Source organism: Oncorhynchus clarkii, chromosome 27, assembly GCF_045791955.1.
Source record: "Oncorhynchus clarkii lewisi isolate Uvic-CL-2024 chromosome 27, UVic_Ocla_1.0, whole genome shotgun sequence".
NCBI lineage: Eukaryota > Metazoa > Chordata > Actinopteri > Salmoniformes > Salmonidae > Oncorhynchus > Oncorhynchus clarkii.
Window position 1 is genome coordinate 11,766,582 of NC_092173.1, and position 24,529 is coordinate 11,791,110.

Below are 24,529 nucleotides of genomic sequence, written 5' to 3' on the forward strand. Positions count from 1 at the left end.
GCAATACATGTTGGAAACATCTTTGGCAGAGATTACAGCTGTCAAGTCTTTTTGGGTGAGTCTCTTAAGAGCTTTCCACACCTGTGTTGTGTGATATTTGACCACTATTTTCAAAATTTTAGATCCAAATTTTCAACTCTTGGTAAGCAACTACGGTGTAGATTTGTGTTGTAGGTGGTTGACGTGCTGAAAGGTGAATTCATCTCCCAGTGTCTCGTGTGAAGCAGTGTTCCGTCTATGTTTTTTCCTGCGCTTAGCTCCATCCTGTTTCTTTTCATCCTGAAAATCTCTCCAGTCTTTGGTATACCTGACCCGTACCATGATGCAGCCACCACCATGTTTGAAAATGAGGCAGTTACTCTGTTGAATTTGCCCCAAACATGAGGCTTTGCATTTAGGCCAAAAAGTGTATTCATTTGCTCAGTTTGTTTTGTTGCTGTATTACTTTAGTACCTTGTTGCATACATATGGATATTCAGTATATTTGTATTCTTTTCACTCTGTCATGTAGGTTATTATTGTGGAGTAACTGGCCTCATGGTGACATCCTTAAGCAGTTTCCTTCCTGTCCTGCAGCTCAGTTCAGAAGGACGACTGCACCTTTGATGTGTCTGGATGGTTTAATCCGTCCTACACAGCATAATTATTAACTTGACCAAGCTTAAAGAGATATTCAATATATTATTTGTTATTGTTACCCGTCTACCAATCAGTCTTTATGAGGCTGACAAACCGCTCCCTGGTCTTAGTACTTGAATCTGTGCTTGAAATGTAATGCTTGACTGAGGGACCTTACATATGTTTGTATGGGGGGCAGGGGAAAAGGTTAGTCATTCAAACATTTTGTCAACCCCCTTTTCACACAGCGAGTCCATTTAATTTACACTACGTGACCAAACGTACCGCTATTCCTCGGGCCTGCCAGCCAGGCACCATCCAGGGCCCACATTATCCTGCCCCTACCCACAGTGTAGTTACCCTCAACACACTGATGGCTCTGAGACTGTGCCCACAGTAAACCTTACCTATGTTATGGCCGTTGACAGCAATAGGAGTAAAAAGGCACATTTCTATTTCACAATGCAATGGACAATAATGTTCTCGTTTAATCTATTCTGTCAATGCTACCAGCCATCTTGGTGTTCATTTTGGTTCACCATGACCGTCAGTCATTTTGAGTGTTCAGATTTAGGTGTGTTTGAGAGCGATGGTTTTCATGTTTTTCTCCTATTCTCCCTCACCTCACGTGCGAGCCGTTGATGGAGCCAGATTGCCTTAGCATGAGGTAGATGACTGTGGTGCGCCGTGAGTGGAGTCGAGCGGTACACATTATGAACGCTCTCACTGTTCACCTGCATCACTTCATTACAGTGTGTCTCACGGCTCCCCGAGCACATCGGTGTGCTGAGCCAGCAACCATCAGTCTCCTCACCTATAGTCCTATATACCGGTCTTCAAGCTGTCCTTTCTCCTATCTCAACGACACATGAATAGTGAAGGTGAGTGGGGAATACCTCATCCCCTCCCCTACCGACTGCACTGATACTGACCATAACTCACTTGTTCAGGACATGTCTATGTCAAAGACCTTTCTCTTGGGAGGTATTTCTAATCTTCACCTGAACCTCACAGTGGATGCTCCCATGAATGTGAGAGGATGGGTAACATAGTGATATGAACTGTGTACATACAGTAGCTTACAAGTCAGATCCCACGTCTGTATTCACCAGGGAGGATAAGGGTCTGGATCCTTGTGACTGCTCTCCATGAGTCCTCCCAGTCTGGCGTCTGTGCTGGTGTCCAGCTGATGATACACAGACACACTAGTATATACACCTTGTAAAGGCCTCGGGCACTCCACTCCCATTGTGATGTAATTTCCTGCTTAGAAAGGGTTATGCATGAAGAGAGAGAGAGAGCATCATCTGGTCTAGGTTCAAAGTCACTGCAGAATTAGACTTTTTCCACGTTTCTCCAAATGTCAAATATAGAAACTGCAAGCTGCTTCAAACGTCAAATCTCTTTGTTAAATCTTGTCTCTCTTTAATTCCAACACACACACACACACACACATACGCCTTCAGTCTTGTGTGGGGTCATCTGTATGTTCGCATTTCCACCAGAATTTGAGGGTGGCCACAACAGCGAAGGTGACCATGACAGTCTTCTACATCCCCCAACACCATGCCAGTGCCAATAAACACAGTTGTCAATGTGAACGCTCTGTGTACACACAAAAGGTGAGATGAGAGGAGAGGTAGAAAAGGGGAAAGGAAGGTAGACCAGTCACGCCAGTAGGTGCGGAAAATGGAGGAAAAGCAAGGCAGGATGAGAGTGATAAAGGGAAATGGTTTGTGTGTCGGTTGTGTTGTAATTGGAGTGGAACACTGAGAGATGAGAGAGAGGAGGGGATAAACAGAGCGAAGGATGGAGGGATGTGCAGAGCGATGATTCCTCTCTCTAATCTTCTGGACACACGCACGAGCCGGGTGCCTGCAGGCAAAGAGCGAGAGAGTAAGAGAAAGAGAGTGAAAGAGAGAGAGAGAGAGAGAGAAAGATAAAGGGAGTGAGAGAGAGAGAGTGAGCAAGAGAGAGTAAGAGAGAGAGAGGGAGAGAAAGAGAAAGGGAGTGAGAGAGAGAGAGAGAGTGAGCGAGAGAGAGTAAGAGAGAGAGAGTGAGAGAGAGAGAGAGAGAGAGCGAGAGAGAGAGTGAGCGAGAGAGAGTAAGAGAGAGAGAGTGAGCGAGAGAGAGAGAGAGAAAGAGAAAGGGAGTGTGAGAGAGAGAGAGAGAGTTAGCGAGAGAGAAAGAGAAAGGGAGTGAGAGAGAGAGAGAGAGTGAGAGAGGGAGTGGGCAGGTGGAGAAGGTGGAGACAGAGAGTGTCAAACTGTGAGGGGAAACTAGATTAAGGCAGAGAAGCAGCAGAGGGAGGGAGAAGAAGAAGAGCTATCATTCCTCTAGCACGCTGAGAGAAACCAGTGAGGAGCTTTCCTTATTCACTCTCGCTCTCTGCCAGAGTGAGAGGGGGAGAGCGAGAGAGTAAACGAGAGAGAGAGAGCTATACTACTCCAGCGCTGACGGTGTGAACACAACGAGGAGAGAGGAGAGAGGGAGAGGGAGAGAGAGGCAGAGAAGCACAAGACTAGCCACAGGGAAGGAGAGAGAGACAGGACGGAGGAGAGACAGAGTGGAGGGAGGGAAGAGGAGGATGAGGGAGGAGTGGAGAGAGAAGACAGACGCTGATCTTTGACTGTTGAGGACCGAGTGCGAGTGTGTGAGCGTGAAGGAGTGTGCTTGTGAGACTGGGTGCGATGGATCACTGTTCCTGCACACTGTAAGTCTCAGTGCATGGCAGGGCATTTAGAGTGTGTGAGTTTGGTTTCATTGTGTTGGGTGGTGTTTTATCAGACATAGCACAGTGGCTGAGGGATTACGACAGCTGGGGAGAGAGTGTGTCTACGTGTGTTGTGGTAGCGAGCAGGGGCAGCTGTGTGTGTGTGTTTGTCTGTGTGAAAGAAGCAGGGCAGCTGGAGACAGAGATAGGTAGAGAGGCCAGGTACACCTAGAGGGCAGGTTCACAAAGAGAGAGAGCCCACGTGAGGAGAGAACAAGTGAAAACAGGGACACCAGATACAGAGTTTGTATGTGTGCGTCTGCACAGCGGCATACAGAGAAGCACCCGTCCAGTCATCTCAGGTCAGCGCAGCGGGGGTCCAGGGATGTCCATCAGGCAGCTATGGGGGCCCAGTGAGCTGTAGTAGAGGACGCCCTCGGCCCCCAGTCCCACCCAGCAGCAGCGCTCTCTCTTCCTCTCCGGTGGGTAGACGCACGTGGGCCTAGGGCACCTCAAAGCCCAGAGTGAGGGCCAACAGCGGTGTACCCAGAGGAGTAACCACGGCCATCATGGGGGAGTGGACCATCCTGGAGCGCCTTCTGGAGGCTGCCGTCCAGCAGCATTCCACCATGATCGGAAGGTAAGCAGCATACTGATATCTAGAGCAGAGGTATTCAAATCTGAGCCTGCAGGTCCAGAGTACTGACGATTCTGTTCTACCTGATAATTAATTGCACGCACCTGGTGTCCAAGGTCATTATCAGTCCCTGGTTAGTGGGAAAGAATGAAAATCAGCGTGGAACTGGCTTCAAAGTCCAGATTTTAATTTGCCTGATCTAGACGTTAAATTACATGACATTCAAAAGCTTTACTGTCCCATTCAATTTGTCTTTGTTTTCCATTCCGAAGGCTCAACCGCAAACACAATGGCTATGACATTAAAATAAAACAAAAATTAAATAAAACATTACATTACCATTTTAAATGGGCAGATTGATAGTCAATGTCTCTTCTGTTGGCCGCAAAGGGCACTATCCTCTATTGGTTTTGATGGGGATGATGCTAGGTATTGGATAAGGGGCTTATTGCGAGGATATTCTCTTCTGTATGGTCAGTTTGAGGCTCTCAATGGAGCTTCCCCTCTGCGTGTCATCTCTATGTGTTGCAAATATGGTCTGATTGAGTCTGTGGCTTCCTGTCCAAAGTGGCTGATCAGAAGCTGAGAGGCTTTGTTTAAATCCTGTCGACAAAGTGATGGGATGATGATGGGAGGGTGGGAATGGAGGGGGGAGAACGAGGGGGAGGAGAGATGCCATTGGTCAGAGGGGCTTCAGCTGTCAGAGTTTAGAACAGCACGAGGATGCAGAGACCTTGTTTGACTTTCGTCCAGTCCATTCCTCTCACTTTCTCCTCTCTCTCTCGTTCTCTCGTTCTCTCGTTCTCTCTTTCTCACACACACACACACACACACACACACACACACACACACACACACACACACACACACACACACACACACACACACACACACACACACACACACACACACACACACACACACAGACACACACACACACTCTCTCTCGCTCCTTTCTCTCTCACACTTTCTCTTACTCTTTGATAGAGTGTGATGTTCTATGTGTGGTAGTCGTCAGAGAGCTTGTTTTCTCAGAGCTGCATGCAACAGGAAATGGTGTCTAGTCCTCTGCTATGGTGTCTAGTCCTCTGGGAAGTCACTACAGAAGGCTGTAGGGTTGGTTGTGTCCTCATTATGGGCAGTGTGGTCATTGGTCCTCCCTGACATCTGCATAAAGATAAATGAATGCTCCAAGACTGCAGTAGAAAGTGTTCTCATTTGGCTTGCCTATCCACATCTTCCTAATATTGAGTTGCACCTTCCCCTTTTGCCATCAGAACAGCCTCAATTCATCAGGGCAGGGACTCTACAAGGTGTCGAAAGTGTTCCACAGAGATGCTGGTCCATTGTTGACTCCATTGCTTCCCACAGTTGTGTCAAGTTGGCTGGATGTCCTTTGGGTGGTGGACCATTCTAGATACACACGGAAACATGTTGAGCGTGAAAAACCCAGTAGCATTGCAGTTCTTGACACAAACCGCTGCGCTTCGCACCTACTACCATACCTCATTCAAAGGCACTTACGTCTTTTGTCTTGCCCCATTCACCCTCTGAATGGCACACATGCACAATCTGTCTCAAAGCTTAAAAATCCTTCTTTAACCTGTCTCCTCCCCTTCATCTACACTGATTGAAGTGGATTTAACAAGAGACATTAGTAAGGGATCATAGCTTTCACCTGGATTCACCTGGCCAGTCTATGTCATGGAAAGAGCAGGTGTTCCTAATGTTTTGTACACTCAGTGTACTACTTTTGAACCGAGCCCTATGGACCATAGTCGTAAGTAGGATACTATAAAGGGAATAGGGTGTCATTTGGGATGTACATGTTGTTACTGAGTAAAGATACATCTCATTCATATCTAGATTGGGAGTTAGTATATCATTATATTACATATGTGTTCTGAATTATATCACAAATGAATTGCGAGGGTCTTATTTCATTGGTTGTCCTAATGTAGTGGAGGCTTAAAAGTGAAACGAGAGAGAGAGAGAGACAGAGATAGAGAGAGACAGAGACAGAGAGAGAGAGAGAGAGAGAGAGAGAGAGAGAGAGAGAGAGAGAGAGAGAGAGAGAGTCTACTTCATAATACAGTACTGGGCCCAAAAGCTGGTGGTCCATAATTTGTCATACAATATTAGATACTTTGAGTGTATAAATTATATTATCAGCTATTCAGCACATTCATTATAGGGTGACACATTGTTTGAAGGGTACCTACATAAGGACTTCATAACACATTCATAACCCATACATAACACTATCATAATCAGTGTCCATTGATATGTCTATATGAATGTTCCTCTAGGACTAGCACTATAGAATTAGAGTGTAATATGTGTAGTGCCTGACCCCTGGCTGCCTGACCCCTGGCTTCCCCAGATGTGTGCTTCCATTAGGAGACAGACCAGTCAGCCTGTATCTGGTAGCAGTGCTATGAATGATCACGCCTCCCCTACTCATTCATGATCCACACTGATCATCTGAATTAGTCACCCACGCTAGAAGGAGTGAGAGCAAAGTGTTATTCACACTCTAACAGACAGAGGCAGGCGCCATTGCTTTAGTCTGCAGAGGCCGGCTACAGTCATAGAAATACAATTACTAGAACGGTAATCCCCTTTTCAAGTAATTGTTCTGATTTCCCCATTCTAGTGTCTGTTCTAGTAGTTATATTTATATGGTTACAGAACCAGTGTACGGTGTCTCTCTCTCTCTCTCTCTCTCTCTCTCTCTCTCTCTCTCTCTCTCTCTCTCTGTGTCTCTCTCTCTCTCTCTCTCTCTCTCTCTCTCTCTCTCTCTCTCTCTCTCTCTGACAATTGTATTAAAGGGTAAGATGGTAATAGGAACTTCAGCAAGAGGGCTTATTGGAGTTAGAGTTAAAGCAATTGTCTGTACTGTTCTGTAGCCGACTCATTTGGTCATGTTTGCTTTTCATCCATTGCTACACTCTTAGAAGAAAATTGCTATCTATAACCTAAGAGTGAAGAACCCTTTTTGGTTCTAGGATGTACCCTTTTGGTTCCAGGTAGAACCTTTTTGGGTTCCATGTAGAGCCCTTTCCAAAGAGTTCTACTTGAAACCCAAAAGGGTTCTCCTATAGGGAAAACTTAAGAACCCTTTGGCACCCTTTTTTCTAATATTTACTATCGTTCAGCCGCCATAAAGAGCGATGGCTCTCCATGACATGACATCTGACCTTGGTATCATCGCTGTTTAGAAACATTGTGGAAACTGGGAATCCCCCTGAGCACAAGTCTCTGATTGGTCCTTCTACTATGGTTTGGGGCTCTTCATTGGTCACTGTCTGAAGATGCGAGGAAATAAGGAAGGAAGCATCATGGCTCCCTTATTCCCCCTGGTGATGCCACTGTGCATTCCCTCGGGACGACTCGAAAACAAACTGGCTGCTTTTCAATACAAATCACATTAATCGCATTAGTATTAACACACACAGATGTGTTTGTGTACATTTGCAGGAGAGATGCCACACTCCTTTCCCAATGCAGTGTGTGTGTGTGTGTGTGTGTGTGTGTGTGTGTGTGTGTGTGTGTGTGTGTGTGTGTGTGTGTGTGTGTGTGTGTGTGTGTGTGTGTGTGTGTGTGTGTGTGTGTGTGTGTGTGTGTGTGTGTGTGTGTGTGTGTGTGCATATGATTTATCATATTATTATAAATACAATTCCTGGCTGAGATCAGATAGTGGCTTCCTTCCATTGATATGCAGGCTGGAGAGGGAGAGAGCGTGACTGAACACTGGCCACAACCAACCTCTGATCTCGACACTGATACCCATTGTTGGAAGGAAGAACCTCAAATCAGGCAGAGATCATAATGTCTTGGCTATAACCCAGCTTCATGACTGATGAACACTTTGTACAGTTGGTGGAAAACATTGTAGACAGCAACTGACAAGGGGAGTAGGAGTTGGTAAAACATATTGTTTTGAGTTAGATCAAATTATTATTAGACACAATTTGATTAACTTATTATTTTGAGTTGGGTTAGACTTGGATAAAGGAGTAGGAAATGGAACATGCGAGGGAACCCATGCGAGGGAGCCCATGCAATGGAACCCATGCGAGGAACCCATGCGAGGGAACCCATGCGAGGAACCCATGCGAGGGAACCCATGCGAGGAACCCATGCGAGGGAACCCATGCGAGGGAACCCATGCTCCTGTCAGGTTAAACCTGGTGGAAACCATGTGGTTGGACACCAATCAGTATGATATTCTTACCTGATGGATTTGTTGTAGTTACTTATTAATCATAGTAGCGCTGAAACAACCAGACCAAACTATGGCTTCCAGAAACAGGGTCTACCATACTTACTATTGGTAGAGGAGCTAGCCTGAATGGCATGGCATTCTCTGTGCCTTGCCTCAGGGCAATGTCATTGGGTATTAGACATAGCATAATATAGTACACACTGTTTGTGTGCTTTTGCTGCGTGGGCAGCTTTGGGTTAGAAGGGCAGCATATGTGTGTGAGCAAAAGATTGGGGGTCTTTGTTGTGTATGTGTGTGTGTGTGTTTGTGTGTGTGTGTGTACCATGTTTTCTTCCTGTACTGTCAGTCAGCATGGTTTCTCAGCAGGCTCTCTGAAATCAATATGCATCTGTGTCACCGATGAGGAAGGGGAAGAGGACTAGACCCCCTGTGCTCCAAACATGCACAAACACATCTACAGTGTATAGTAGACATGAATCAGTGTATAAACACACAAACACATCTACAGTGTATAGTAGACATGAATCAGTGTATAAACACACAAACACATCTACAGTGTATGGTAGACATGAATCAGTGTATAAACACACAAACACATCTACAGTGTATGGTAGACATGAATCAGTGTATAAACACACAAACACATAGCTTATACTAAAGTACAGGTCATCTAAACACGTTTCAGTGCAGTCATTTGAGTTGGATAAACATCATTTTTTGAGTTGGATAAACATCATTTTTTGAGTTGGATAAACATACTTTTTTTTAGTTGGATAAAGTGATTGTTTAGAGTTGGATCGACATGTTATTTTGGATAAAAATATGATTTTCCCTTTGCTGGAGCATGGCTCCATGTAGCTCCGACTTCTTTTAACCACTGATCGTTCAGTTGAATCAGTGTGAGGGCTTCCACAGGTCTGTGTTCAGCTCCGGTGAGAGTATTGGAGTCAGGGAGCTGTGAGGTAATGGCTATTTAGGGGGGAGAGCACTGAGAGAGCACATCGGTGTGTGTGTGTGTGTGTGTGTGTGTGTGTGTGTGTGTGTGTGTGTGTGTGTGTGTGTGTGTGTGTGTGTGTGTGTGTGTGTGTGTGCGTGCGTGCGTGCGTGCGTGCGTGCGTGCGTGCGTGCGTGTGTGTGTTAGAGGGCCCGTACCTTGCGGAGTCCCCCACAGGTCTATTTATTACCGTCCTCATTTCAGATACATTGGCCCCTAGAGTGTTTACAGTCTCTTCTTCCCCTTACATCAGGGGAAGGCAACTAGATCGGAGGGAATGGTCGTAGGGCTGAAAATAATTAGAAAACATTTTCCACTTTAAATTGACAACACCTAAGCCCAAAACGAGATTGTATTTGAAAATAACAATCGTTATATCTCTTACATTGAGACACGATCACATACCTCTTTTTATTTTATTTGTGGGAATAATTGGGAACAGACTTCCTAAATTATTATTGTTTTGCTGAATTCCTGGTGATTTTACAGTCTTTAAAAATGTTTTTACCAAAAACTACACTGAACAAAAATATAAACGCAACATGTAACAATTTCAAAAGTTTTATTGAGTTACAGTTCATATGAGGAAATCAGTCAATGGAAATAAATTCACTAGGCCCTAATCTATGGATTTCACATGACTGGGAATACAGATATGCATCAATTGGTCACAGATCAGAAAACCAGTCAGTATCTGGTGTGACCACCATTTGCCTCATGCAGCGCGACACATCTCCTTTGCATAGAGTTGATCAGGCTGTTGATTGGGGCCTGTAGAATGTTGTCCCACTCCTCCTCAATGGCCGTGCAAAGTTGCTGGATTTGTTGGGAACTGGAACATGCTGTCTTACACATTGATCCAGAGCATCCCACACATGCTCAATGGGTGACATGTCTGGTGGGTATACAGGCTATGGAAGAACTGGGACATTGTCAGCTTCCAGGAATTGTGTACAGATCCTTGCGACATGGGGCCGTGTAATATCATGCTGAAACATGAGGTGATGGCGGGGGATGAATGGCACGGTTATGGGCCTCAGGATCTCGTCACGGTATCTCTGGGCACTCAAATAGCCATAGATAAAATGCAATTGGAAAGGTTCAGAACTTTTGTGAAACATCACAGCACAGTTGAAAAATATATGGCAAATAAAAATCTAAACTGGTGTTCAGAGATAGATGGGAGGGGTTTAGGGTAGCTGAAGGATGAGATTAAAAACTCAAAAAAGAGAACTATTGTAAAATACATTGTGTCTGTAAAATGTATATAGTATGTATAAATGTAAACTTTATTTAACTAGGCAAGTCAGTTCAAAACAAATTCTTATTTACAATGACGGCCTACCCCGGCCAAATCCGGACGACGCTGGGCCCATTATGCGCCACCCTATGGGACTCCCAATCACGGCTGGTTGTGATACAGCCTAGATTTGAACCAGGGTGTCTGTAGTGACGCCTCAAGCACTGAGATGCAGTGCCTTAGACCACTGCGACACTTGCGAAGTAGAACCCTATGTGTTGTTGTCCATTAGTTTGGTCCAATTAGGGGAGGAGTGGTAGGGTTAGGGGAACATAATAAAGGAAAATATATATACAAAATATATATATACAGTACAAGCCAAAAGTTTGGACACACCTACTCATTCCAGGGTTTTTCTTTATTTTTACAATTTCTACATTATAGAATAATAGTGAAGACATCAAAACTATGAAATAACACATGGAATCATGTAGTAACCAAAAAAAACGTGTTAAAAAAATCTAAACATATCTGAGATTTTTCATAGTAGCCACCATTTGCATTGATGACAGCTTTGCAAACTCTTGGCATTCTCTCAACCAGCTTCATGAAGTAGTCACCTAGAATGCATTTCAATTAACAGGTGTGCCTTGTTAAAAGTTCATATGTGGAATTTCTTTCCTTCTTAATGCGTTTGAGCCAATCAGTTGTGTTGTGACAAGGTAGGGGTGGTATACAGAAGATAGTCCTATCTGGTAAAAGACCAAGTCCATATCGTGGCAAGAACAGCTCAAATAAGCAAAGAGAAATGACAGTCCATCAGTACTTCAAGACATGAAGGTCAGTCAATTCTGAATATCTCAAGAACTTTGAAAATTTCTTCAAGTGCAGTCGCAAAAACCATCAAGCGCTATGATTAAACTGGCTCTCATGAGAACCGCCACAGGAAAGGAAGACCCATAGTTACCTCTACTACAGAGGATAAGTTCACTAGAGTTAACTGCACCTCAGATGGCAGCCCAAATAAATGCTTCACAGAGTTCAAGTAGCAGACACCTCTCAACATCAACTGTAAAGAGGAGGCTGCGTGAATCAGGCCTTCATGGTTGAATTGCCGCAAAGAAACCCCTACTAAAGGAACCACTACTAAAGGAACCACTACTAAAGGAACCACTACTAAAGGAACCACTACTAAAGAAACCACTACTAAAGAAACCACTACTAAAGGAACCACTACTAAAGAAACAACTACTAAAGAAACCACTACTAAAGAAACCACTACTAAAGGAACCACTACTAAAGAAACCACTACTAAAGAAACCACTACTAAAGAAACCACTACTAAAGGAACCACTACTAAAGGAACCACTACTAAAGAAACCCCTACTAAAGGAACCACTACTAAAGAAACCATTACTAAAGAAACCACTACTAAAGGAACCACTACTAAAGGAACCACTACTAAAGAAACCACTACTAAAGGAACCACTACTAAAGAAACCACTACTAAAGAAACCACTACTAAAGGAACCACTACTAAAGAAACCACTACTAAAGAAACCACTACTAAAGAAACCACTACTAAAGGAACCACTACTAAAGAAACCACTACTAAAGAAACCACTACTAAAGGAACCATTACTAAAGGAACCACTACTAAAGGAACCACTACTAAAGAAACCACTACTAAAGAAACCACTACTAAAGGAACCACTACTAAAGAAACCACTACTAAAGAAACCACTACTAAAGAAACCACTACTAAAGGAACCACTACTAAAGAAACCACTACTAAAGGAACCACTACTAAAGGAACCACTACTAAAGGAACCACTACTAAAGAAACCACTACTAAAGAAACCACTACTAAAGAAACCACTACTAAAGGAACCACTACTAAAGAAACCACTACTAAAGAAACCACTACTAAAGAAACCACTACTAAAGGAACCACTACTAAAGGAACCACTACTAAATAAACCACTACTAAAGAAACCACTACTAAAGAAACCACTACTAAAGAAACCACTACTAAAGAAACCACTACTAAAGAAACCACTACTAAAGAAACCACTACTAAAGGAACCACTACTAAAATAACCACTACTAAAGAAACCACTACTAAAGAAACCACTACTAAAGAAACCACTACTAAAGAAACCACTACTAAAGAAACCACTACTAAAGGAACCACTACTAAAGGAACCACTACTAAAGGAACCACTACTAAAGAAACCACTACTAAAGGAACCACTACTAAAGGAACCATTACTAAAGAAACCATTACTAAAGAAACCACTACTAAAGGAACCACTACTAAAGGAACCACTACTAAAGAAACCACTACTAAAGAAACCACTACTAAAGAAACCACTACTAAAGAAACCACTACTAAAGGACACCAGTAAGAAGAACAGACTTGCTTGGGCCAAGAAGCACGATTAGTCCAAATTTGAGATTTGTGATTCCAACCACTGTGTCTTTGTGAGACGCAAAGTAGGTGAACAGATGATCTCTGCATGTGTGGTTCCCACCGTGAAGCATGGAGGAGGAGGTGTGCTGGTGCTTTGCTGGTGACACTGTTGGTGATTTATTTAGAATTCAAGACACACTTAACCAGCATGGCTCCCACAGAATTATGCAGCGATATGCCATTGTATCTGGATTGCGCTTGGGACTATCATTTGTTTTTCAACAGGACAATGACCCAAAACACACCTCACACCTCAACCCAATTGTGAGGGCTTGGGATGAGTCGTACCGCAGAGTGGAGGAAACGCTGGAGGAAGTGCTCAGCATATGTGGGAACTCGTTCAAGACTGTTGGAAAAGCATTCCTCATGAAGCTGGTTGAGAGAATTCCAAGATGGTGCAAAGCTGTCATCAAGGCAAAGGGTGGCTGCTTTGAAGAATCTAAAATGTGTTTAACACTTTTTTGGTTACTACATAATTCCATATGTGTTATTTCATAGTTTTGATGTCTTCATTATTATTCTACAATGTAGAAAATTGTAAAATAAAGAAAAACCCTTGAATGAGTAGGTGTGTCCAAACTTTTGACTAGTACTGTATGTATATGTACATACTTACAATAAAAGATATATGGGATTGGAAATGATGCAGACAATTACATTGATGGAAGCTAAAATCTATCTGCAATATTAAATCTGATTGTGTTCATTGTCCGTAGCTTATGCCTGCCCATACCATAAGCCCACCGCCACCATGCCATCTGCCTGGTACAGTTGAATCCGGGATTCACCCGGGCAGAGCCAACTTCTCCAGCGTGCCAATCCCACCGATCTCTCTTTTCACTCTTTCCTCCCAAAACCCAATCCTCCTCTCACACGTTTCATCTTTTCTTTCTGTTATTCCCAACCTTACAATCCTTTAATGCTAATCTTCCTGTCATCACTGTTAAAGTCATACAGATAAACCCTTGTCTTATGTGTACGAGTGTGTGGATGCGTGTTTGGATAAACCATGTTACTGTGAAAAGGTGTAAGATCTCCTATACACAAGTGTTACATTCTGAGTGTTTTTCTCTCAATGGGGGTCTGTCTGACTGGCTGTATCCAGATGTCCTGGTGAAACACCACAACAAGGTCACCAAGATTAGAAGAGGTTGAGCCAGACACTTAATAAGTAGTGACAGGAGCAAGATGGCGGACTGAACACAGCAATGTAGATCACCTCAAGATAAAAACGCAATATTCAATATCGGTAAGTTAGACTAAATATTAGCACTTCACAATCTGGTGGGTAATAACCTTCAATCTGGATAACAACGCAAAACAAATCTTAAGACTAGAGAAATGTATTGACAAATATTAGCAAAACAAGCAACACCCAAACATGACGGAGAGTAAGACAGGGGAACCTATCTCAACATGACGGAGAGTAAGACAGGGGAACCTATCTCAACATGACGGAGAGTAAGACAGGGGAACCTATCTCAACATGACAGAGAGTAAGACAGGGGAACCTATCTCAACATGACGGAGAGTAAGACAGGGGAACCTATCTCAACATGACAGAGAGTAAGACAGGGGAACCTATCTCAACATGACGGAGAGTAAGACAGGGGAACCTATCTCAACATGACGGAGAGTAAGACAGGGGAACCTATCTCAACATGACAGAGAGTAAGACAGGGGAACCTATCTCAACATGACGGAGAGTAAGACAGGGGAACCTATCTCAACATGACAGAGAGTAAGACAGGGGAACCTATCTCAACATGACAGAGAGTAAGACAGGGGAACCTATCTCAACATGACGGAGAGTAAGACAGGGGAACCTATCTCAACATGACGGAGAGTAAGACAGGGGAACCTATCATAACATGACGGAGAGTAAGACAGGGGAACTTATCTCAACATGACGGAGAGTAAGACAGGGGAACTTATCTCAACATGACGGAGAGTAAGACAGGGGAACCTATCTCAACATAACGGAGAGTAAGACAGGGGAACTTATCTCAACATGACGGAGAGTAAGACAGGGGAACCTATCTCAATATGACGGAGAGTAAGACAGGGGAACCTATCTCAACATGGCAGAGAGTAAGACAGAGGAATGAAAACGTGACTCTTCTACAGACACAGACGATTTAATCTTTTCACCACCGGGAAAGGTAAAGGTCGAAACCGATCTGTTAAAATCAATAAATGACAAACTGGGTATACTTGAACTAGTCAGTAAGGATATAAAAGAGTTGAAGGCGAGCCTCGGGATGAGTGACAAAAAGCTGCAACATTGGAGAAAGACACAAACAAGCTAAAAGATTCAGTCAATAAGATTTCAACCGAAGTTAATGAACTTTAAAAGGAGAACATCGTTCTAAGAGAAGCCTTACTTGACATACAGACTAGATCCATGAGAGATAATTTGGTACTTAGAGGTATCCAAGGGAAAGAAGGAGAAGTTCCTAAATGTGTAGTTAGAGAGTTCCTCCTTACAGCGCTTCAGATCCCACACGAAGCTATTGGCCAAATTTGCTTTCTTTGAAGATAAAATAATGGTTAAAAGCCTGGTTAAATGACTTGCTGGCACGAAAATAGGCATGAATGATCAGTTCCCGAAGGAAATTGCAGAACGGCACAAAGTTCTGTGTCCAATTTTCAAGGAAAATAGATTGAAAGGGAAACGCTTAGCTCTGCAAACTGTATATTGATAATCAATTGTTCAGAGACACAAAGACTACTCCATGGCTATTCTCCATGGCTATCTTGTTATGTTCATACAAATATTTACACATGTTAAGTTTGCTGAAAATAAACGCAGTTGACAGTGAGAGTACGTTTCTTTTTTTTTGCTGAGTTTAGCTTTTCTATCTATCTTAACTAATTGAACACAAAAGCACTAATTCAACATGGTGGAGATAAAAACACAGCAGACAGAAGGCGCAGTGTGTGGGTATGTGTGGATGTATTGAGATGGATGGTGTGGTGTGTGTTTTTTGGTGTTTGGGTAAAGTGTGGCGTTAAGTGTCAGGGAAAGGAAATGGTTGCATATCCCAGAACCAATGTATGTCTGTGAGCAGGGGTTGCGAGAGAGCTTTCAATTTTGTGCAGATGAGGGATATACATTTTATAATGAATTATACATCTAATTGATTTATTGTCCTATCAGGTGGAGCTATATTTTTAAAGTAAATGTTAATTTATTTATTTATGGTCCTATATTGAGGGAATGGTCCACAACCCTATACCCTAGACACCCACCTGAATGACCCAGATACTAAGGAGAAGTTCCTATTTGTTTTATGGGCCTGCTGTAAGCGGCCTGTATGCAACCTAAATGCGGTCAATGTGTCCCCTCATGATTCAGAGCCAGTCTGGCAGGTTGGTCCTGCAAAGCCAGAGCCCCCTGATGGGAGAGCATAATATAAAAGGAAATTGTCAAAGATGCTAAAGAGAACCCTGACGACCTTGTACCTATCCGGTGGGGTGCCCCCACCCAGGCAGCGGCAGTGCTGGCAACACTAGCTGCAGTAACCCATGGCGAGGGGGTCACACTCGGACATTCAGAGAGGGGGCATATTATTGGGGCCATGGTGGCACAAAATCAAAGGTCTGACTGCATGGAGATGTTTGGGAATATGGTCACTACGGGGGACCATGTTGTGGGTGTTACATGGGAAAGGGGTATGTATATCTGACCTCCATCACCTAGGACGTGACAATGGTTAATCAAATCTACCCATTTCTGCCTTTTTTTTGGCTCAGTCTTGCAGGCCTTCTCATACAGCTGCGACTGTATATGCATTCGTAAATCAAGACCTTTCTTGAATTGGGCTCTGGGGTGGTGCAACTGTTGAGAATCTGAGTCTATGGTTGTTGTGGGGGAAAGGGGTTGAGTGTGTGTGTGTGTGTGTGTGTGTGTGTGTGTGTGTGTGTGTGTGTGTGTGTGTGTGTGTGTGTGTGTGTGTGTGTGTGTGTGTATGTATATATCCCACAACTGTTGCGAGGGAGTAAAAGATGTTAGGGACAATATAGGATGAATCACAATAATTGTTTGAGTGAGGGTGATGGAAATGCATTTGGCGGTTGATCTGCTTCTGTTCTGTGGGTGGCACTGTGTGCTCTTTTCGAAGGATGGGTCACGGTCTCTCCGGAGCCATGGGATCTGGGGGGTTGGGGGTGGTCTGTCGGGCATTGGGATGACAACCCAACTCGGGATGAGGAGGGGTTTTAGCAGGTGGAATAGTGGGGACCAATTGGAGGTTTACTTAGTAGCAATGCAAATATCATGGCACAGCTATATAGACACTCAATCATCATGTTACTTTTTAATGGTGAGTTTACAAACATATGATGATAAATAGAATTGAAACTTGTGTCTCATTATGGTAATTGGTGAAATAAGTATAGCCAGTTATAATTGTAATGGCTTAGCAGATAAGGAAAGTAATGAACACGATGGGAGACAGAGAGCTGGTTACAGCGCCGGGGCGCAGCAGGTGTTTAGTTGTAAAGGACCACAGGAGGAGGCAGGTAACTGGGTCCAGGGGCAAGCAGAAGGTCATACACAGGGGGTCCAAAAAGGCAACAGTGCAGGCAGGGAAAAGGCTAGTAATGTCGTCCGGGAGATCAGGCAAGAGGTTGATAACAGGAAATCCGACAGGCTAAGGTACAGGCAGGGATTAGGCATCATTAGTGAGGCAGGCAAAACTATCATACACAGGACAATTAAATTACAAGCAAACCAGCACTCTAAATACAAGTGTGTCACAAAACAAACAATACCTCACAATGATGGGGTGCAAAGAACTTAACTAAATATTGTGTGATAATGACATACAGGTGTGTGAACAGGTGATCAGAATTCAGGTGATTGGATCTGGAGAGGGAGCTGCGTTCAGGGGATCTAGGTGTTTGAGAGTGTGAGTTGGAAGCAGACGTTACAAAAAGACAATCAGTATTTACCTGGCTAAAAGAGAAGGAATATAATGTCTATTGTTTACAGGAAACTCATTCAACAATTATAGATGAAGTTTGTGGAAAAAGAACTGGGGGGGCGAAATATATTTCTCCCACAGGCAAAGAAATTCAAAAGAGGTAATGATATTAATTAACATTTTGATCCAAATGTGCAAATTGTCCAAACAGATCCTCAAGGTAGATGGATTATTTTAAATATGTTATTGGACCATAAACAGATTTGGCTCATTAATATATACTGTCCAAATAATGATGATCCAAGCTTCTTTGAAAATATATTTAAAAATATATAAACTCTACAAGCAACACTATACTCTATTATTATGGTGGGAGATTTTAATATGGTTTTAAATACCTACATGGACCGTACAGGAAATCACACTTCAAACTATCACCCTCAGGCACTAAAGGAAATCATGAATGTCATGGATATATTGGAATTAGTGGATATATGGAGGCTTAAATATCCTGACCTAGTGAGATATACATGGCGGAGGTTTAATCAGGCTAGTCGTCTTGACTACTCTCTTATGTCATTCTCTCTGGTACCAAAAGTTTAAAAAGTGTTGATGGGGGACAGAATGCGGTCAGACCATCACATAATTGGCATATATATTACTCTTACATGCTTACGTGCTTCTACACCTGCATTGCTTGCTGTTTGGGATTTTATGCTGGGTTTCTGTATAGCACTTTGTGACATCGGCTGATGAAAAAATGGCTTTAGAAATAAATGTGATTCTTACGGAATTTCCACGTAGGCGAGGATATTGGAAATTGTATTTCTGACATAACATAGGTACAGAAGATCCCCATATTGTATGGGACACTTTTAAATGTGCCTTTAGAGGCCATGCAATTCAGTACTCATCTATAAAACAAAAGCAATTTAGATCAAAGAGTCCATATTAACAAAGGAAATGGAAGGACTAATAGTACAGATAGATAGCAATAAAAACGGTACCATAGACACACAGAATCAGTTAGAGGAAAAAGAAATGGAGGAACTTATTCAAGGAAGATCCAGTATAACATACTATAAAAATAAAGCAAACTGGATGGAATATGAGAAAAAATGCACCATTTTCTTTCAATCTTCAGCATAGAAATGCTACCAAATATGTTGTATTGAAACTTGTTACAAATGATGGAGTCACTCACGATTCACCGAACGATATTTTGAAAGAGAAAGTAGAGTACTTTAAGAATATGTTTTCGTTTCAGTCTCCTCCATCTTCGCTAACCGAAGCTAATTGTACAGTAGATGTATATATTTACCAACAAATAGATGAGAAGAGGTTTGTAGCTGCAGCACTCTACTTTTTACTGTCCCAAACAGCTGGGCAAACAATCAACAGAGAGAGACAGACAGACAGACAGACAGACAGACAGACAGACAGACAGACAGACAGACAGACAGAGAGAGAGAGAGAGAGAGAGAGAGAGAGAGAGAGAGAGAGATGTGGAAAAAACTGACCTTAAATGACCGTAAGACTAACCTTAAATGACCGTAAAACTCAAAGAGAAAGACTAGAATAGACACAGTGTCCCAGACCACTCTTAGGCCACTCAATTATTATCTTACAATCTTAACCCATGTCAACACCTCAAACAGTCATGGAGCCATAGATTCAGCCTTCTCAAAGAGCCATACCATAGTTTGTCAAATATTAAGTAAAGGCCTCGTCGTATAGGCCTCACACCAGCATTGGGCTCTCAACAACAACAGAACATTGAGCTTTCATTATCTGACGTAGCAAGACACATATGAAAGGTTGTATCAGTTTGTTAGGAGCCTTTTCCCTTTGTTCTAAGCTTCCATAGACTCATAATGAGATCCACTGACTGTACAAAGGCACCAGCGCTCTCGCTCTAACTGTGAGAGTTAGACGGATCAAGTGCCTGTGGGTATTGATTTGCACCTGGTGCAGATCATATCTATCCCATACATCTCTGACACATTGTCTTATACCACCCCTCTCAATGCTTTTCTACAGTGACGTATGGTGCTGGACTCCCCTCTCTCTCTCTCTCTCTCTCTCTCTCTCTCTCGCTCACTGAACAGAACCTGCATCCTATCATTCTGCTGCAATGTTTGGGCTATAGGCATGATAAGGGCATGGGGAGATATGGCATTGGTGTGTGTGTGTATCTGTGTTTGTCCACTGTGTCCAACATTGTCCCTCAGGGCTGGCAGCAGCAGCTGCTGTGTTTGGTTGAGTATAAGTGATAGGAGCGGATGAGAGAGCCAGACAGCTCACTCAAACACACACACACACAAACACACACAAATATATACTTAATCACGCACGCACACACCAGTGAAACACCTTACACAGACCAATAAGCGACATGCGCCATGCTCCCTCCAACACAAATAGACAAACATAAACAGACACTTGTGATACAGATCCTCGTCTGACTCACAAGTTCATACCCCAACACACACACAGACATACCCCCAGATGGCCAAACATACATACACAAGGGTGAGCAAATTGCGGTGCGGATGCTATATTTACTCTCACACTCTCAGGCAAATGTTTCCACTGCCAAAACTGAGTAAGCCACACACTGTTAGCAGCCAAACATGAATAACCGCATGCTAAATGTGACAACAACTTCACACTCCACCTATCACATTCACTTATCTTTCATTAAGTATTCAGCATTCAACTCACCATGCTGCAGAGAGAGAGTGAGACAGAGAGAGAGTGAGACAGAGAGAGAGTGAGACAGAGAGAGAGTGAGACAGAGAGAGGCCATTTGACTGGCAATAATATACTGAATTGATCTCCACTCTTTCCAAGCAAATTGTGTTACACACACTTGGGATGTGATTTGTACATGCAAACGCATACGTGCGCACACGCACAACCTCTCGCTCGCACTCTCTCACACTCTCTCTCTCTCTCTCACACACACACACACACACACACTAGGAGAGAGCAGTGGTTTCATGTGTCTGATCTCCTTAGGCCTCAGATGGGGAATAGAGACAGATCGGAGCATCACACCTTAGTGAAAGCTGAGTCTGATAAATTATACAATCACTCTAGAGCAGTGGCCATCCCAAGTTTACTTAGAGCAGTGGTTCACAACCTTTATGGGTTATTATACCACCAACTGATTGTTGCTCTGCCCTGAGTACCCCCTCATTTGCATTTTACCAGTAACCCTGTGGACTCCTGAGTCTTTTCAAATCATACAATGATGGAAAGGCCTGTGTGTTGTCCTTTAGGGAGAAAGAAAGGAGCGCCAAATTCTTCATCATAGCCTCAGCTTTGTACCGCACATTGAATATAGTTGCGGAGAGTCCCTCTAATCCTAGATTCAGATCATTCAGTCGAGAAAAAACATCACCCAGATAGGCCAGTCGTGTGAGAAACTCGTCATCATGTAAGTGGTCAGACAAGTGAAAATGATGGTCAGTAAAGAAAACTTTAAGCTCGTCTCTCAAATAAAAAAAACTTTTGATAACCAAAAGTGTTAAATGGTCGCTGCCCATACCATTGCATTGTGCAGAAAATACATGAGAGTTCAGGGGCCTTGCTTTAACAAAGTTAACCATTTTCACTGTAGTGTCCAAAACATCTTTCAAGCTGTCAGGCATTCCCTTGGCAGCAAGAGCCTCTCGGTGGATGCTGCAGTGTACCCAAGTAGCGTCGGGAGCAACTGCTCGCATGCGCGTTACCACTCCACTATGTCTCCCTGTCATGGCTTTTGTGCCATCAGTACAGATACCAACATGAGCAGCAGCTACGTTTGGCTACATAGTTGAATTCCCGCGAGAGAGTAACGGTAAATGATAAGTGATTGGATGTTAATTATTTGACTAAGCTACCTGTATTTGACATTATGTTGTTATTTCGCTGGACACTAGATTATTTTGTTTTATTTTTGGCAGTGAAACGAGGCTACTAAATGTATAGCCCCGTTGGAAAATATAAATGGACTGTTTGAAAATGCCAAGAAAAAAAAAGTAAAAAAAATAATAAATATTTAGATTTTATTAAAAGAAAATGTGAATCACATTTTTATTTGGCGTACCCCCGACGGCATTGCGTACCCCCGACGGCATTGCGTACCCCCGACGGCATTGCGTACCCCCGACGGCATTGCGTACCCCCGACGGCATTGCGTACCCCCGACGGCATTGCGTACCCCCGACGGCATTGCGTACCTCCGACGGCATTGCGTAACCCCGACGGCATTGCGTACCCCAGTTTGGGAATTCCTGCTCTAGAGAATACTGTGGTGGAGGAGATTGGTTTTGCAAAGCAACACTAACACAAACATAAATACATATAATCCCCCCACACAAACACACGCACACATTCCAACCTATAAACAGGTAAACACACAACCTTCACCCAAAATGTAGATGTTTATCAAACTCAAATGCACAACTAGCAATTTGTTATTACTTACATTGATTCACTAACTGTACACATCAATCGTGATGGGAAATGTCTTGTGAATCAGAACGTCTGGGTCCTTGCATACTTCTCAGTACTGCACACGTTTGGAATAGATTTAGAATACTTCTCAGTACTGCACATGTTTAGAATACATTTAGGAGCGATAGAGGAGTGTGTGTGGCTGGGAGTCAGTGAAGAATGCTTCCAACATGTGTGACTGAGAGTGATTTGGGTTTTGGCCTTGGCAGGGGCCACACTCACAGGCCCTGGATTGTCCAAAACAGAAGATTAAATGTGGATTACAGCCGTGCTCCCATCCCGATCTCTGACTGCTGCTCTTTTCCTAACTCACACCTCATGACCTTCCCAAACCCAGCGCTCGGCTCTGATGGCTGTGTTGCCAGCCCTATTGCACACCTATACTGTTATCAGTTGATTACTGTGGAGTGGAGGTCTCTGTGGCGCTGTGAAGGACTGCTGTGAGGCTGCGAGTGGACTTGGAGCTACTCAAGTGGTAAATAGGGATTAATCACTGCTGTGCTGTGTGTAATTAAATCACCAGCTCAAGTCACTCTAGTGTGTGTCCAACGAGAGAGGACACCAGTGTGCCACGGCCCCCAGTCTGTCTCTCAGTACTGATCAGCTGCACTGGGATATTGAGGAGGAGATTGTGAATATTGTGAGTGTGGGGCGAGGACTTGATGAGAAGTGGATGAGGATGAGTGGCTACTGTCTCACGTCAGAGGTCTACGGATGAGATTTACATCCGTATGGCTCTGACTTTAGACCGAGAGACACACAAAAATCACAGACAGGATCATTCTCTTCTCTCCACCAGCACACACATATAGTATTGGCTCTATATCTCTCTCAAACACGCCAAACCACACCAAAACCCACACCCAGTGACACTCACACTCTCACACGCACACACACACACACACACACACACACACACACACACACACTTAGTACTGAGCAGTGTGTACAGACTCTGCCACGGAGAGTGGGTTCCGGTCTTGAGGGCTATCCTGGACCTCCTCCATCTCTGTCACATTCCAGTCAGTGACAGAAGGAGCAGAGGGCCTCCGCTCCCCTGCCAACAGAGTGCCATCCACACACAAGCTTTACAAAGATGATTGTGTCTATACTGTCTGACATTCCTGTGTTCTTCCCGTGCTCTCTAAAGCGGATGGATGATTTTCAGGCTCCATCTCAGGGTGAACTCTATATCACTACTGTCTAAATATATTTGCATCATGTATTTTGCGTGTATGCTTCACTGGGTATGTGTCTGTGTTGGTGGGGATGTTTTATATACAGTATATATGTGTGTGTGCCAGTATATACAGTATTTATGGTTGCGTGTGAGATGCTGTCAAATAACCTGGATTGAAGGTTGCAGCCCCCCCCCCCCACTCTCTCTCTCTCTCTCTCTCTCTCTCTCTCTCTCTCTCTCTCTCTCTCTCTCTCTCTCTCTCTCTCTCTCTCTCTCTCTCCCTCCCTCTCTCTCAATTGTTTTAGTTCTCCTCCATGTCTGGAGTCTCATCCTGCTGGGATTACGCACAACCAGTGTGTGGACGTGTGTGTGCGCGTGTGTGGACGTGTGTGAGCGGCAGAGGAAATAGGCCCAGGATTCTCTGGGAAGAGTCGATACAGTATTAGCTAAACAGCCAAGATTCTGACCCTACCTGAAGCAAGACGTAGCTGTGGGCTATATGCCAAATGGCCTGCAGTCAAGTCAACCAGGTACTATTGATGATAAACCTTGGCAGCCTGTCACAAGACAGGCATGAGGAAACCAGGGAGATGCTTTATAGAGAGCGTTAAAGGGATAAGGCCAGGTAAAGCCGCAGCAGAAGCCCAGACAACGGGGGAAAGAGGGAGCCCTTTAAGAGGATTACACAGCAGTATCACATGGGGAACATTGAAATCATGGGGCAAACAAGCCAGCTTTGACTCATCACAGCTTCTTGTGTATGGGTGGCTTCTTCAGCCATCACCTAATGAAAAGGACTTCTCTAGTGTCTGTTATATTTAAGCAATAAGGCCCGAAGAGGTGTGGTATATGGCCAATATACCACGGCTAAGGGCTGTTCTTAGGCACGACTGTCAGCCAATCTGCATTCAGGGCTCGAACCACCCAGTTTATATATATCGATCGTGTTTGTGGTTATCAATAAGAGTCTATCATAGATCAACCATGTCTGCAACAGTCTATACAACAGGTTCTC

At 43.7% G+C, this 24,529-nt stretch overlaps 1 protein-coding gene across 1 annotated transcript in view; it reads left to right on the top strand.

Moving 5' to 3' along the window:
- The first annotated feature begins 3,895 nt into the window (after nucleotides 1-3,895).
- The window catches only part of LOC139386092 (gap junction delta-2 protein-like), a 28,124-nt gene continuing 7,490 nt past the window's right edge, over nucleotides 3,896-24,529 (top strand). Inside the window, exon 1 of the mRNA XM_071131515.1 lies at nucleotides 3,896-3,971. Coding sequence (XP_070987616.1) covers nucleotides 3,901-3,971 — 71 coding nt within the window. The 5' untranslated portion in view covers nucleotides 3,896-3,900. The remainder of the gene's footprint in view (nucleotides 3,972-24,529) is intronic.